This window comes from Oncorhynchus kisutch, linkage group LG9, assembly GCF_002021735.2.
Source record: "Oncorhynchus kisutch isolate 150728-3 linkage group LG9, Okis_V2, whole genome shotgun sequence".
Classification (NCBI taxonomy): Eukaryota; Metazoa; Chordata; class Actinopteri; order Salmoniformes; family Salmonidae; genus Oncorhynchus; species Oncorhynchus kisutch.
In genome coordinates, this window is record NC_034182.2 from 28,994,627 (window position 1) to 29,011,791 (window position 17,165).

General features: G+C 44.1%; 1 protein-coding gene across 16 annotated transcripts in view; it reads right to left on the reverse strand.

Annotated features, from left to right (window-relative positions):
- Positions 1-17,165, reverse strand: part of LOC109897029 (adhesion G protein-coupled receptor L3) — a 303,186-nt gene that overhangs the window by 226,867 nt on the left and 59,154 nt on the right. For all 16 annotated transcript variants that reach the window (XM_020491529.2, XM_020491527.2, XM_031832342.1 and 13 more), the window contains exon 3: positions 7,558-7,757. In XM_020491529.2, coding sequence (XP_020347118.1) covers positions 7,558-7,612 — 55 coding nt within the window. In that variant the 5' untranslated portion in view covers positions 7,613-7,757. The remainder of the gene's footprint in view (positions 1-7,557; positions 7,758-17,165) is intronic.

The following is a 17,165-nucleotide window of genomic DNA, read 5'->3' on the forward strand; positions in this document are numbered from 1 at the left end:
GGTGTCGCTTCGATTAGCTTGGGTGGCTACGCTACAACTGCAATAACAGCACCCAGTGAACTTCCTTTGATTCCCATTCGCTCCCCACGTTTCAAATGGAAGTGATCACACGCAAGGCTATTACGCAAAGACAAAAGGCGGGGACTTGGAATATGCATGGCGAGGGATGTTACCCACCGTGTGCGCTTAACGAACCGTGATGCGAGTTGGAACGTGTTGAGAGTTTTGATTTGGGGAACAGTCAGACGTAGCTACGCATGTTCACTTGAGAATGAGGCGTGAACATGAGGTGACCAGGTTCACGCGCACACAGTGTCGGAAACAAGGCTATTGCCTTGATAAAGGCTAGAACCTTAATATGTATAGTGCATTGCCAAAGATCTAGTTAATTAGCGTCAACAAGAAAGGCAGTACTAACACACTTAAAATGTCTCCACACTTAATATGAGCTTTTATTCAAACAGCAGGCTGAGTAGACACACATACTGTCCCCTTTAGAGGGTCTGTAGAGAGAGAGATCTCATGCCACATTGCTTGATGCTGCACTGCAGAGTGACATGCTCCTTTCCTTGGGTCTCCTGTTCCACTGCTCTCTCCTGCCCATCTCACCAGACAGAAAGGACTGCATTATCACAGTGAAAAGGGATCCCCTTCAAGTCCCCCATGCCACTGAACAAGGGCCAGTGATCAGGGAGTGTATGCACTGTGTGTGTGTGGGGGGGGGTGTGGGGGCACTGGGGAATGTGCACCTGCAATGTTTCTCAGTTGACACAGTCAGTCTTTTGTGAGGTTTCTCCATGTCCTATCCATTGAAATCTCAGTGGTTTTCCAGGATGAAAATAATTACAGAGCCACTCAATGACAGCTGTTAACTGCGGATTCCTCTCGTTTTGGACTGTCCTGTCATCTTAGGTTGGAGACGACATACCACAGGGCTATATGTATCAAGCATCTGAGTTGCCTTTCAGATCGTAATGATTCCGATTATTATGGACAGGGATAAAGACAGGCCAATGTTTTCTCATGGAGCAGTGAGAGAGGGAGGTTGAAATAGATCTGATGCCACACACACAAAGTCCAAAACAACTACAACCAATACCTAAAAATGAATAACTTCTTCAGGAACAGTGCCGTAGTAAATACATACAAATGATGCCTTAGGAAAAACAACAGATGTCCAAGCACTTCATTCATTTTTCTTTCTCATCTTCCTGGATGTGTACTGTAACCTGTGGTGTCTGCAGGGTGAGAGAAGAGGTTTCATTCTTATCATGTCTCCCCACTCCCACAGGCATGCAGCTAACAGCCTTAAGCCGGGCCCTGGGTGGACTTAGGGGAGGACAGTGGGAGGTGACTTCACAGGGTGATCCATCAATGGCTAAATTGACAATCTCTCCAGTGGCACGACAGCTCCCGTATGGGATCGAAGGCAAGCTGTGACCTCAAAGACTGCCTGAACAATTTCTAGTGGGGAGGGGGGCTATAGTAGAGTGTGTGTGGAGGCAGTGGAGGTTGTGTGTGTGTGTGTGAGAAAGTGGTTAAGGGAGTGTGTGTGCATGTGTGTCTCAAGATACCACTCGTCCAATCAAGAAGTACACAGATAAACTGAATCAGCGTGACCCTGACATTGTTACAAACAAAATGTGAAGGAGTAGAGCCTCCTCCTCTGAGAGAAAGCGGTATATCTCTTCTACCCTTTCCTCCCTCGTCTTCAAACACAATTATGAAGGAAATGGAATGGGCCGGCCAGATTCCCAAACGAGGCCGCAGCTTTTCCTACAATAAAGCCCTTATTTTGTCAATGGGCTGTATTGAATTCACTCCATGGCTAGTGTGTCACATTGAAGGCCATCCTCAGTAGCCATCCCTTTCCGTCTCTCTTATCCTCAAGGTCTACAGGGCTAATCAGTCTCACTGTAATGTTTGATCCCAGCCTTCGGTCCCAATGCAGACTTTACAATAGTTCATATATTGATTCGACGGGGCATTAGTGTTATCCATCACTTCCTACTAAACTTAGGGTAGAGTAGAGAGTTGGGGAGAGAGCGTGTCAAGCACTTTTTTTTTCAGCACTAAACTTTTGTTTCAGGTTAATGTAATTTTATCCTTTGTATTCTCGGTTTCAGAAGAAAAGAAAAAGAAAAGCGCTTAAAATCTCCCTCGCTGGTGAAGTGGTAAATTACAATTGGGGGGGGGGCCGTTTGGATTGAATGATAAATGATTAATCCCTTCCTCATTCCATTGTGGTGTAAAATAAAGGCTGTGCTGGTCTACATTGTCCTCTGAGCTCCATTAGGAACATTATCATGGTACTCTACAGTGGACCAATTGCCCCCAGGTGGGATAGAACAATCAGCTAAGAATACCAGGCTAAAGCCATTTCTCACACATAGAAACTACGGCAAGACTTTTATTAATTAGATGCTAAATGTGGAATCGTAATGTTCTGTGTGCCTTGTGGCAATTTTGTTTGATATGGTTATATTTTGTTGTTAGGTTGACCCTTTGACGGACATAAAATGCCACACACTAAAAAGGAATAGACCAAGAACAAATGATTGTGTCCTTGAGTCGATGTGCCTTCGTTCTCAGCGGACATACTGTAGGGGGGAGCCTGTTCAGCAGGCCATCGTAGCAGTTGTAGTCTATTGGTGCTTAAACTGTTTCATGTCCAAACACGAGCCATGTGTCCCATTTCACAAAACAACAACACCAAAACAAACCAATCAATGACAATTGGCTAACGTCTACCTTGGACCCAGGAAGTAAAAATATACCTCTAAAAAAACAAAGGAATCCCAACCTACTGTAGCCTATTCTTTGTTTGATCAGCACGGAACAGCATGCTCGTATGAAACCAGATTCATCATGAGATTCAAATGAAAAAGCCCATGCAAAGTACACATATCAATTTGCATGAGAAGTGCCTAAGTGCAGATAGAGCCATAATCCCTGTAATTAGGCAAAGCATACTGTATGACCGCGAGGGGTGGATTTAAAAATCACTGCTGCCGTGGTGACACATAACCAGGCAAAGAGGATGAAGGACAGCCTTGCCCCCCCCCCCCCCCCCCCACGTCGTGCCTGTGTGTGAATACAGTATGTGGCGGTGGATGAGCTTACAGGGCCAATCCTATAAAGCACTGGGAGATTTGCATAACTATGAGTAGTATGTATAGCAGGCTTTGATTGGAACACCTACGGTATCCTATCCTAGACTTTCCATGGAATGCAAATAAGGCAGATATGTGAAAGAATGTCAGTTTGTTTTAACGTAATGCTGTTTTCTAATATTAGCTTAACCATCTGGTGTGCGGTTCATACACAGATCTGTCTGCCGAGATAAATACTTGATTATGCAAATTGGATAAAGTGATTCTCTCTCTCACACAACCCCACACCATGGCTTCCATTTGTCCCTGCCTACTCACTTTTCTCCCACTTGACCATTTTCTCCCCAACCCCTGGTCCTTTGGGCAGGGAACCGTGTAGCGTTTGAAGGGTCACTCTATAATATTTATCTGCCTAGTCCGCCGGGCGCCACACGCACACATTACTCCACCTAATGTAAACCAACATCCTCCGCCACTTGACCCAGCTGTCAATATCAGTCCTCATTAAACGCCATTCAGCCCGCCACAAGCCACTTTAAATGGCATCATCCCGATGCTTACCGAATTATGTAATGGGAGCCGCATTGGGGGAATCCTAATTCATTCACTTGGAAGATATATTGGGGGGGGGGGGGGGGGGGGGGAGTGCAAACAAACTATAAAACTTGTGGGGGTATTTAACCCCACAGGCACAAAAGGCCCAGCGCGGCTTAATGTTGCTGTCATGTTTCACTCGGGTTCCGAGCTCTGACAGCACTTTGGCAATGGCGGAGGCAGACGATGGACGCCACGAGAACGCGAAAACCACTTTCCTCTCAAGTATGAGTAAGAACATGGTATTGATTTTGTTGCTAGGTATGGAAGATTTAAAAAAATATATAATAATCTAATAATAAAAGCCAAAATGCCAGGCAAGATATATTGGGGAATTACACCACTTAGATGATTGAATTAGAATACAAAGAAACCAGGATTATGCACATTCAGGTTATCCTAAAATAAATAATTATGAAAATTATACACGGATGAGTTGACAATGGGTGGAACGAACCGGAAAGGCTGACACAGCAAAGAAACATTTTATTCAATAAACAGAGATATGGAATAAACTGGCATCCAGTTTAATCAACCCGAATAATTTTTTCCTGACTATCTGTGCAATTTCAATATTATTTAATGGGCCTAACAGAGTTATAGTAAGGTGTTGAGAGCAACACACATCAAGTCATTTGTGCCCATGAATGCCAATGTGCTAAACTGTATTGCTCATATTGGATTCTTTGAGTAAAAGAAACATCCGGTAAAAGTCTTAACGAACCCTCAAAGAATCAAAATGTTTCCCTAAAACAAGCAGCGTTTCACTCTTGCTCTAAGCACTTTATATACCAATTATCGTCAAAGTAAAAGCTCACTTCCAACTTTAATTCTCAAATGACCTTCAATTCTCTTTGGCACAAGATGCTAGCGCTCTCTTCTTTTTTTTGTTGACATGGGCATCACGTTCTCCGGGATACAAGGGAGAACTAAAACAACTACTCATACAATTCAGATAGAGCTTGACCTTTTACACCCATAGTACCCCCACCTGCTCAGACGAAGCAGGCCTGTTCACGTTCCACGCTTCACAAACGCTCCATAATCACAACAAAACGGAACATGCCCCAGTAGGCTCTCTTGAAGTTTCCCCATTTGAAATAGGAGCGGGGAAAGTAATTTGTTTAATTAGGCAAATGCAGGGATACCCTGGTGTACAGTAGTGAATGCCTCAGCACAAGGAGATTCATTAAGGGATGTCAGGTTTGGAAACGTTGAGACATAAACTATTTTTGGTGGGGTTTGTATGGAGCCAATGGGATTGGATTAGAATTAGCATATTTCTGATGGATACCCGTAGCCGGGGATGTGGGATACCCTCAGGTGACATTTCACATCGGCTGCGGGAAGCGATCTGAATTAACACACAATATGCAGATGATGAGCCGTGTAAATGCCTTGCAGTTAGGGATTGTGAGTGTGCGTGCCTATGTGTGTGCAAATGAGTGTGAGGTATTCCTGTGTATTCCAGTCTGTATGTCTCCCTTTATGTGTGGGTGTATGCCTGGATGGACAATTACCTGCTAAAGCTGAACAATATGCACAGGCGCACACACACTCTCATGGCAAATGTCTTCTTCCCTCTCCAGTGTGGCCAAATCCACTTCTATATAGATGTGTGCCCAGGGCTCTTTTTGTGAGAAATGGGTGTCAGTTTCACGATTCTCTTGTCTCGAGGACTAGTCCATGGGGCATTCTCCCTTTGATTTCCCTAGAATGTAATAAATATGGAATCCTTCCTGGGGTACTGCACAATCACACGCACAAAGACATGCAGGTAACTGCCAAAATAAAGGAAACACAGACATGAAATGTCTTCGCAGGGAGTTGTGCCGCCACGAGCCAGAACAGCTTCAATGCACCTAGATTCTACAAGTGTCTGGAACTCTATTGGAGGACACACAGAATATGGTTCACATTGTTTTCACACTCATCAAACCATTCCGTGACCACAGATGCCCTGTGCATAGCCACGGTGGCCTGCCCAGCATTTTTACACATGACCCTAAGCATGATGATATGTAAATTGCTTAATTAACTCAGAACCCACACCTGTGGGTAAGCACCTGCTTTCAATATACTTTGTATCCCTCCCTCATTTCCCTCATTTAAGTGTTTCCATTATTTTGTCATGATGAATGTGGCGTTGCAAAGGCGTTTGGCTTCCTCGTCATTACCCAATGACAGGAGAACTGTGTGTGTGTGTTCGCTCATGTGTTTTGGAGCATAGCTTACCCTTCTCCCCCCCTTCTCTGTCAGCTTGTTTTGTCTGTTCTGCCTCCCTCCCTCAGCCTTCCCATTGCTCCTCAACTTGGAATCCATCATTGAGTTAATCCCAGAAATATTTAGAGATCCCAGCGACTCCGCACCGACATTCCCCCAAGGGCATTCCCTCGTTCCCTCTCCTTACTTCAGATGGGTTTAAGTGGGAAGGGGGTCGGACAGTTGTGTACATGTTGATGTACAAACATAGGAGGCAGGCAGAGGCAGCTGTGAGCAGAGGAGACCATTGCTGCATCCCAAATGGCACCCTATTCCCTATATGGTCCACTACTTTTGGCCAGAGCCCTGGTGGGCCCTGGTCAAAAGTAGTGCACTATATTGGGGAAAGGGGTGCCATTTGGGACACAGCCAGTATGTGGGTGTGATTGGAGCATATTTATGTGCTTGGTCTGAACATATTGGGAGTGGAGGGGGTTGACAAGGGATTTCCATTCCAAAGTAGGACAGTGTCCCCCGGAGGGGAGAGAGACTGCGGAGAGAAAAGAAACCCCTGCGTGAGCATTACAACCAGAAGCATTCCAAAACATCTGGGACTAATCTGCTGACAGCATCTAGTAATGCATGATCTTTGCCCCACTTCAAAGAATAAACACTAAGCCACTTTGAGGCTAACAAAATAATAGACACAAAAAACAAATACTGGGTGTTATTTTTTCTGTATCTCTTCTTTGGGGAGAAAGAATTACGGCGCCACAGCAGTCGCAGCGTTTTTAATATGCAATCCATTGTCCGACATTTTATCTCCCAAGCTCTTTTGGCGGGTCGGCAGTAAATTTTCAGCTTCATAATGTCTCGGTTCCCTTCGGATCAATAGAGTAATACAAAAGGCAGGTGCGTGACACATCGAAGTAACGTAACACCACTCCCAATAAACATTATGGCAAAACCATTATGCGGAAGAGCTAGCTTTGATTAGCGTGCCGCTAAAGCGCAACGCCACCCAGCCAAAAGATACAGCACCAAAACAATTACATTTGCATGGAGTCTCTCGTTAATGTTTTTGCCGTATCAAATTAGCATCTTCATGGGCCATTTGCGTGATGCCTCCCCCAGTTCCCAAACACTAGTTTAAGCTGAATTTAAATTACTTAATTTACTTGTCCACTGAAACAAATGGCAAGGGGAGAATGGTCAAATCTGAGGTGGTTGCAATTTGATCAGAAGGTTAAAAAAAATGCCTGCGAAGTGATCTCAATATCCTAATGCAGAGCCTAGTGTACCACTCATTTCTTTCTTTACCACACATTTTACTAGCTTTCCTACGTGCGTATGCCAAAACTGTGTTAATAATGATTTGAAAACAGTTTATATTTCTATTGTCTGGAGAGTGAGAAAAACAGAGAGAGTGTCAGAGAGAAAGATACTATACGTAGACAGACTGATACATAGGGGACAGGGGAGGGAAGGGGAGAGAGAGAGAGATTTAGGGAAAAAGTGAGAGCAAGGGAATTTGGAAAAAAAAAACATAATCAGTCACCATGGATGGGGTAAGAGAAAGACATTTTAAAATAGTGACAGACACAAACAAACTGACACATGAAATGGGACAGCGATATCCCGGGCTTACCCAGAGCTGCTGGTGCGAACAGGCTGGCGAAGAGGAGCAGGCGTGCAGTCAACATGGCCCCTCCGCCTGGCTGCCGATCCGCCCAATGGAGGGGTCAGGCCTTCCCTGGTGGGCCTGAAGCAAATGTTCAGTATGCTACGGTTCCCTCCGCTGCGCCGCAGTCCTGTTACGGTCCCGTTTTACGGTCCTCAAATCCTATCCTGAAGAGAGAGAAATGTGTTTTAGGTAGAAAAAGTACCAAATGAATAGTTGAATTCGAGTTGTGAACCTTAGGTGGTGTATAAAGACAAATAGCCAAGGAATATTCCAACAAGGCAATGTTTTGTGAAATAAAATTACTTTTTATTTCCAGTGAAGAAAACTAGCTTGATGTATTGTAACTTTAGCCGTCTCTCAGGCTACGAGTCATTCATGTATTCTTTCACCAATTGTCCATCAATGAGATACAGCTAGTTTCTCAACATTGGGTCAGTATGACAGTGTTTGGGAGCGTTCAACCGTACAACAGTATAACAGTCATGGAGGTTGTTTTGCGATTGACTTTTGTTTGTCCATGTTGTGTCAACCAGCCCCAGTTACTCCCATGTAGAGTAACACACTGCTCCACTACCACCACACACTTTTCCTGTCAGTCTCAGAGTATTTTCAGACAGTTGATGATAATTGCTACTGGAAAAGAGAGTGCCTTTCTCCCCCCTTTGCTGTGGGTGTGAACATTATCTTCACAGTTTGAGATTTGTCTGCAGCGGAGAATGTATAGTACAGTGCGCCACAAGCGGCCATTGTGGTATAGCCACCTTTTTCCCCATTATCAGAAAACAAAATGGTCTCCCACGCTATTGTATTGAGCTGCAGTGACCTATGGTAAGCGCATGGGAAGGTTGGCACTGGTGAACTTGTAATACTGGTGGGTAAAATCGTGAGTCTATTGCTAGTGACCATAACGGGGTCATCATACACATTAAATATGTTGATGAGGAATTTTGTCAAACAAAGGTAGCATGTCAATTCTGATACATTTGGGAATATGATACGCATTGTCTAATATTCACCATTTGATGTTGCATCGTTTGACATGATCCATGTCAGGATAAAAATGCAACTGTTTCATCAATAGAGGTTAAGACAGATTTAGTGAATAGCCCCCAAACGATCTATTATAGTGCATCTACAACATATCACAATACCAAATTATAATCTAGAGCTATTTAATCCAAAAGAGCACAGACAATGTTCATACCCTCTACAAATGGTATTGAGATGCTGCAGTTAATCTCCATAGAAAATATATATTTTTAAATTCTCTCGACTGACTTGGAGAAAATAAAATAAAAAGGTCAAAGAGCAACCACAGTTTGACCAGGCAAACCAAAATGACTGTACCTCCCCTGCTGCACTCAATCTCAATTCCCATGCATGTTGGTGATCTCATTTGGTTACGTGTTCCCTTTCTCGATAATCCCCCTTCCTCCGTTGCATGACATTTTCAGATCGCATGTAGCAGCAATTATCTAATGCATAATCCCTCCAAAAATCCAAACTAGATTAAGAATAATAGATTTTGAGGACAGATATTAGAGTTAAAAAACAGAGAGGGGTGCAGCCTATCAAGAGTGGCCCATTCCATACAAAGGGAATTTATAAAGGGAATTAGTTAAGCCCTGACTAGCTTTAGCAGGTTGACGGTTATTGTCATCAGCCTTGTCCTGAAGGTAGAATTAAGTGATATCCCCCTTAGATAGGCCAGCTGCAAAGTAAAAAATGGCTATATTGTAAAAAAAATAATTGGTCTTAATTTAATGTTAGGGTTAGGCATAGTAGTATGGTTAGTTAATGTTAGGGCTAAGGTAAGGGTTAGATTTAAAATCTGATTTTATGACTGGCTGTGCCAGAGCTGCCTCAAACAATATACAAGACGAAAAATGATAACCTGCATCGCTTAATGTCATCCACCATCAGCACACTAAACTCCCTGAACACATTGAACTCCACCTAAAATGATGCTACCATCTTTAATCTGTGCAATAAAAAGTTAGACAATGTAAGATATGTAGCTACACCTCTTACTTTGTAGATATTGGCAACAATCTGTATATGTACCCCTCATTCAAGGGCTTTTCTTTATTTTTAAAAAACTATTTTCTACATTGAAGAATAATAGTGAATATATCAAAACCCAACACACCTCTAGGCTGTGTAAGGGCTATTTGAACAAGGAGAGTGATGGAGTGCTGCATCAGATGACCTGACCTCCACAATCACCTGACCTTTACCCAATTGAGATGGTTTGGGATGAGTTGGACCGCAGAGTGAAGGAAAAACAGCCAACAAGTGCTCAGAATATGTGGGAACTCCTTCAAGACTGTTGTAAAAGCATTCTAGGTGAACCTGGTTGAGAGAAATCCAAGAGTGTACAAAGCTGTCATCAAGGCAACAGGTGGCTATTTGAAGAAATTCAAATATATTTAGATTTTGTTTCACACTTTTTTGGTCACTACATGATTCCATGTGTGTTATTTCATAGTTTTGGTGTTCTAGAACTTTCGACCGATAGTGTATGGGCTGTTTTGAAGACCATGGTCCATGGTCTAGCGAGGGCAACTGGTTTAGACCATAACTCATTAATTTTGTTCTGTAAGCAGTGTTTAAGGCCTGCGCATGAGGTAATGTGGAATGGCATCCCATTATTTGATGACACAGATACCCTTGCATATGAGCTAATAATTGAGAATAATCTGTCTAGTGGGGGAGGTAAGAAAAATAAGATCTCAAACAAGATAAGATTGATCATCGCAATACAGGAAATTTGAAGCGCGAAATACAGGTCCCTGATCTGATTGGTGCACAGTGAAGAAAATGTCATGTCAACGTGCTACCAAGCAAGGGGCATGTTAATTATGCACCAAACGGAAGAAAATGGACTGAAACAGAAAGGGACAACCTGGACTTGTGCAATAAGAAACAGACCGTGTCATTTACTAATTCAAAACTTTTTGCTAAGGTGTGCCCCAACGAACACGACCCAGCTAGTTGGAGACATTCTAAAATGGGATCTAAAAAGAAGAAAAAAAGATGGCCTGAAGGATTCATGGGGACACTATCACTGATTCCTCAGATGTCCTCTTCGGCGATGTGGCCTTTTTTTTAGGAGCTCTGCACCCAAACTGTCACAAAAAATACAGGAGGTTGGTCACCAGAACGACAGGGCTGCTGCTCCTGACAGGGGACAATGAGATCTAGACGGCCAAGCACCATGGACATAAGAGTCACTTTCAATCTACATCAGTGGTGTGTGTGTGTGTGTGTGTGTGTGTGTGTGTGTGTGTGTGTGTGTGTGCCTGTCTGTTCCAAACAAAGTATTTCTCAATTTTCACATTTACAGCCTTTCATTAAGGAAACAATATGAAAGCAGCCAATAACGGGATTGTAACTTCAAATTATTGCATTATGCACATTACATGCAGAACTTGCTACCTTTCAGTAATCATGTCATCACAATCATTAACACGATCTCTCTACAAAAAAAAAGTGTGAGCGTAAGTAGGAAAAGTAACCAGCCACTGAGGAACATGTATCTGAAAATGCATATTTATGAGTAAGGGCTTGGACCTGTTTCAATCCAAAAAAGTAAGAGACTCGGTTGAAAACCCAAACTAGGTTGCCAACTCCTCTTATATTTCTGAGGAGCCTTATGATACATTATTGTGGCTGGCGTTAGAAGGGTACTTGTTCAGTTAAATTCCTTTAGATAAGGCTTCCAAACTCACTGCATGCTAGCAGTAGCGCCAGTTAAAACCACTTCAATTAAACCACTTCATTACGGAGTTTCAGACAGAAAACTTTTTAATCAGTGTTGTTGTTTGCCGTTATTTTAGCATTCCGCCAGTGCCAAATAGATGGATTTTAATTGTTTTCTCAGGGTCTATCTGGTGAAAAGGGGAAAGGACAGTAGATGAAGATAGCCGAGGAGGAAGTGTGTGTGTATACATATATTTATATATATCCACTGATTGATGTAGTACTGTTATTAAAATTATGAGGCAAAAAAATGGGAGACAAAAGATCTATGGAAGTAACAAAAGAAACAGGCAAATCTTTCGCTTGAGCGAAAGTTTTAAAAAAGGAACCCGATTCAGTTCAGATCTAGGGAACATGGAGCTACAGTGACAGCTTACCCTTCAGTTGTAATGGATAGTATTGATCCAAGCAAAAGCAATATCTAGTGTTCTCTCTTCACAAACCCTCATCCAGTTTCATCATTTAGTACCTTTTTTCTTTGTTTTAGGAAATGAAAACAAAGGTAAAATGGAGGTAGCTAAACTTGCATAATAATATAATAATTAGGGGGTGCTTATATAGTCCTGTTTCACTGTATGTACAAGTGGGTAAGCTGTACAAGTGTGAGGTGTTTTTTTCTTCATATCCCACTTCCCCTGAGACACCCTCGGAGAGAGAGGACACAGCCAGGGTCAACCAGTATTGACGGCGACCCTGGAGAAATTAGGGTTAATTGCCTTGCCTCATGGGCAGAACGACAGATTTGTACTTTGTTGGCTATTCGATCTAGCAACATTTTGGTTAATGGCCCAATGCTCATTCTGCCCCTGAACAAGGCAGTTAACCCACTGTTCCTAGGCCGTCATTGAAAATAAGAATTTGTTCTTTAACTGACTTGCCTAGTTAAATAAAAGGTAAAAAGAAAAATGCCAGGCTACCTGCCGCCCCTACCATGCCATGCAAATGTTTCCTTGCAACAAAAATGCTAGCTGCTAGCAAGTAGCATAGCTAACAGCTAGCTAGCTGAGTAGCTTATCAGTTCCATTATAATTTCAGTCCCTTAACATTCAACAATACGGTTTCCTTCCTTAAAAATTACCGACAAGCTATACTGAACTAAATTATAAAATCAACATGAAACAATTGAAGATTTTACTGAGTTACAGTTCATATAAGTAAATCCAGGAATTGTGTACATATCCTTGTGACATGGCGTTGTGCATTATCATGAGGTGATGGCTGCGGATTAATGACACAACAATGGGCTTCAGAATCTCGTCACGGTATCTCTGTGCATTCAAATTTCCATTGATAAAATGCTATTGTGTTCATTGTCCGTAGCTTATGCCTGCCCATACCATAACCCCACCATGGGCACTTTGCTCACAACGTTGACATCAGCAAACCGCTCGCCCACACAACGCCATACACGTGGTCTGCAGTTGTGAGGCAGGTTGGATGTTCTGCCAAATTCTCTAAAACAAGGTTGGAGATGGCTTATGGTAGAGAAATTAACATTCAATTCTCTGGCAACAGCTCTGGTGGACATTCATACAGTCAGCATGCCAATTGCACACTCCCTCAAAACCTGAGACATCTGTGGCATTGTGTTGTGTGACAAAACTGCATATTTTAGTGGCTTTTTTGTCCCCTGCACAACCTGTGTAATGATCATGCTGTTTAATCAGCTTCTTGATATGCCTGCACCTGTCAGGTGGATGGATTATCTTGGCAAAGGAGATCTGCTCACAAACAGGGATGTAAACAAATTTGTTCACAAAATTTGAGAGAAACGTGTGTCTGGTACATTTCTGGTATCTTTTATTTCAGCTCATGAAACCAACGCTACATTTTGCATTTATATTTTTGTTCAGCGTAGTTGACTAGCTTATTAGTTGCATATGAATTTCAGTCCCTCAACATTTAAATTTACTGTCAAACACCTCCAGCGTACCTAACAATAATAACCTCTTCATGGGTAAATATTGAGATATTAAGAACAGTGGAGTTGACTGTGTTAGACAATTAGGCTTCCAAACACCTGCTCTTTCCTGTCTCAGAACAGCATGAAAACACTAGCTGTTTCTCAAGGGGCTCATGGTAAATCTAAATCAATATCAGTCTAACGCAAAACAATGTTTTCCCCCCACAATGCACAATGGGTGTTCGTGTGTGGTTATCAAAGTATGCCTGGAGATGTCTTGCGTGTATCCAGCTTCACAAGCCCAACAGCAGGGGTCTCCAATCACCTTGCAGAGCTACCTGGCATGCAGGCTTTTGTTCTAGCCCAACAGCACCACACTCCCCAGACGGAATACCAGATTGATTTTTTATTTTTTATTTTAAAAAACAAACAGGTGTGACAGTGAGGGCTGGAACAAAAGCCTGCAATCTCAGGAGCTGTAAATAGCCTGTCTTACAGGATTCCTGACATGACACATTGTAAGAGTGTCATATCATGTATTTCGATGAACAGGCTAATGCAGTTGCCAAGTCATATAACTTCAGTAAACCAAGCTGCTATGGCTCATCGTTCTAGCCTGTGGCCCTGCTTTTGCTGTCTGACGACCCCGCAATCATACCTCCCTCACTGCAATCAGTTGGCACTATGAAACTGATATCAACATCCAATCTCAAGCTGCACTGCTCCTCACTTTGAATGTGTTCCAGGACCCATCAGTAATCAGGTACGCCAAACCATTTGACATATTTGGATACAACCGCTCGTTTGCATATCATTGGCTTGTAAAACGTGATTGCCACAAGCTCCATGTTGAAAACACATGATTTGTGCTGACGAAAATGCACGACGTGCACAACCGAACAAGTAATGCCTTGCTTTGACCACCAACACTGCAAAAACACACTTCAACAGCTCCAGTATATTTTCTCAATAATGATAGTAACAGGATATTTTCTGAAATTGATACTTCTCCAAACTTCTAAGGTTGACCAAGTCAACGTGATTTGGGGTATCACAGATCTACAACACCCGTTTCAAAGCAACAAAAGTGCAACCCGATCCTCAATGTAATCTGATGGGATCATGCTAAGTGTAATGTTACCATGCCACGCCTGCCTGAGTCACTCTCACATACACTACTTAATATGGGGTTAAATACCAACCAGACAGATTTTGTTCCATGAATACTGTAGTGCTACTTTTTATTTTACTCGTCTTGCTGATGTATTACGTAAAAAATTATGTAGCAAAAAAATATTGTCCTAAATTCATGTAGAAATACCACTTCCCTAAATAGTCACAGAGGGCAGGTTTTACAACAGAGGGCAGGTTTCCTGTATTTAGATTAGATTCAGACATGCAACTGGGAATGGACGTTGGATTGGTTAGCTAGTGTATATCTAAACTGCCTGCTGTCAGTGAGTCCTATGCCACAGCTAGCCACCGATCGACGGCTAGTAGAAGATAATAGCGCTAGCTTTAGCCCATTCAGTTACTATGTGCGGGCACTTTCAAGACACCTATCCATGTGTGAGTGAGGGTCGAGGGTATTCGTCGGCAGAGATGTTAGCATAAGCGCGCAATCGCGATTTCAAGCGCACGCACACACAATCCCAAGGTGAGGAACACCTTTGAAAAGCACTGTATTGTCAGTAGGCTAGCGTTATTATTAGTATTACTAAACACATGCACATACTCAATGGCCTGAGTTCCATTGTCCCACCAGGCGAGAGAATAGAGGCATGCAGGAGCTGCTGTGTACAGTTAACTGAATAAATGCAGATATTCTGAGTATAAAGGCAAGGGAAATCTGCCTTGAGACACTCCTCTATTATAATGCAAAGCTCAGGCACCATAATTTTTTCCATTTTTTTCCCCCTCCCTCTCACGGCACATCCTTCCTAATGCGGCACAAATGGATGCAGGGAGGGAGAGAGAGGGATGGATAGATGGAGGAGTGAGGGATGGATAGATGGAGGAGTGAGGGATGGATGGAGCGAGGGATGAAGGTGGTGGGTGTATAAGTGTGGCGTTCCAGCTCATGAATTGTCATAAGACGCCCTCGGGAGGCCTGGCTCGAGGTAAGCCATGGCAACAACGGCTGATATCGCCATGGTGCGTCAGGTGAGCGGGTGTTGCCATGACAACCACCTCGCCCTCTTTGCGATTAACTAACCTCTACGGGCGAGCCAAAACCTGAGATGATGTACTTTGCCAAAACGTCATACTGAAATATTGGAACTGGAATAAACACAATCTACCTAAATATTTCTTGTTGGGTTTTCATTTTTAAACCAAAACTTATCAAATTGGCTCCCGCCATTTTGGAAGAGACAGGCAGTTGGATTCTAGCAGAATAATACACGGAATGTAAAACTCAACAAAAACATGACCTGTCCCTGAGTTGATGCAGCCACATATGGATTGTATAGGGTAGGGGGTCAACCTGCAATGCTGTCTGACATAACCCCAGCTGATTGGATGGACTGGGAGACAGGGGAGTGTAATTGGCTATGACCTAGCTGACCGTTCCTGTATTGGGATCCATTCGGTCTCTGGCTGAACCGGAGACAAAAATCGGTCAAATAATACGGTCAAGAAACAACAGGAAACATGGCAACCACTAAATTGCTCACCAAGACACACACTATGAGGGCCGCACTCTATTGAACCCATAGCAAAGATAAACCACCTTACTAAACACTTATGTAATGAGATATGGTGTTTTGGCACATTGCCTATTGACAAGCCGTCGCTCAAAGTTAAACGTCATCAGAGTGAGCTCTCCTTTCCTCTGTTTCTTTCTCGGTTTGACTGGCTGAGGTCTCAATTTTGTCATCTCGGAAATATTTCCTCCGCCTGGGTTTGCATAATTCTCCATTCACACCAGACTGCGGCGTCTGCAACCAAGTCAAATTGACTCCTTAAGTCACAGAGCCATTCAAATCCATTCAAAAGGGCTGCCTGTCAGCACAGACACTTCACTCAGAGGCTGTAACGAGGGGAGTAAAACACAAATACAAACAGCAATTTTAGATGACGGGTGAATGGAAAACAGAGATTTTAGACATGAATAACATTGATCCCAATGTTGCATGTATTGCAATGGCATTATCTGATGCTAGCCTTGTGTGTGTGCAGGAAATATGAGGGAATATTGTACAAATGTTATTGAGTGAGGGTGAGAGAGAAAGAGGGAGTGAGGGCGAGCGAGAGATGGGGATGGCGGGCGAGCGAGAGACGGGGAGGGAGGGCGAGAGAGGGAGGGAGGGCGAGAGAGAGGGAGGGAGGGCGGGCGAGAGGGAGGGAGGGCGGGCGAGAGGGAGGGAGGGCGGGCGAGAGAGAGGGAGGAAGGGAGAGAGGGAGTGAGGGCGGGCGAGAGAGAGGGAGGGCGGGCGAGAGAGAGGGAGGGATGGCGGGCGAGAGAGAGGGAGGGATGGCGGGCGAGAGAGAGGGAGGGAGGGAGGGGCGAGAGAGAGGGAGGGAGGGAGGGCGGGGCGAGAGGGAGGGAGGGAGGGGCGGGGCGAGAGGGAGGGAGGGAGGGCGAGAGAGAGGGAGGGAGGGCGAGAGAGAGGGAGGGAGGGCGCGAGAGAGAGAGGGAGGGAGGGCGAGAGGGAGGGTGAGAGGGTGGGCGAGAGGGAGGGTGAGAGGGCGGGCGAGAGAGAGGGAGGGCGGGCGAGAGAGGAGGGAGGGAGGCGAGAGGCGAGAGAAGGGAGGGAGGGCGGTCCGAGAAGGGAAGGAGGAGGGCGGGCCGGAGAGGGAGGGCAAGCACCAAGAGGGAGGGAGCCGGACGGAGAGAGGAGGGAGGGATAGAGAGGAGGTGCGTACAGGGATGGCGAGAGGGAGGGAGGGATGGCGAGAGGGAGGG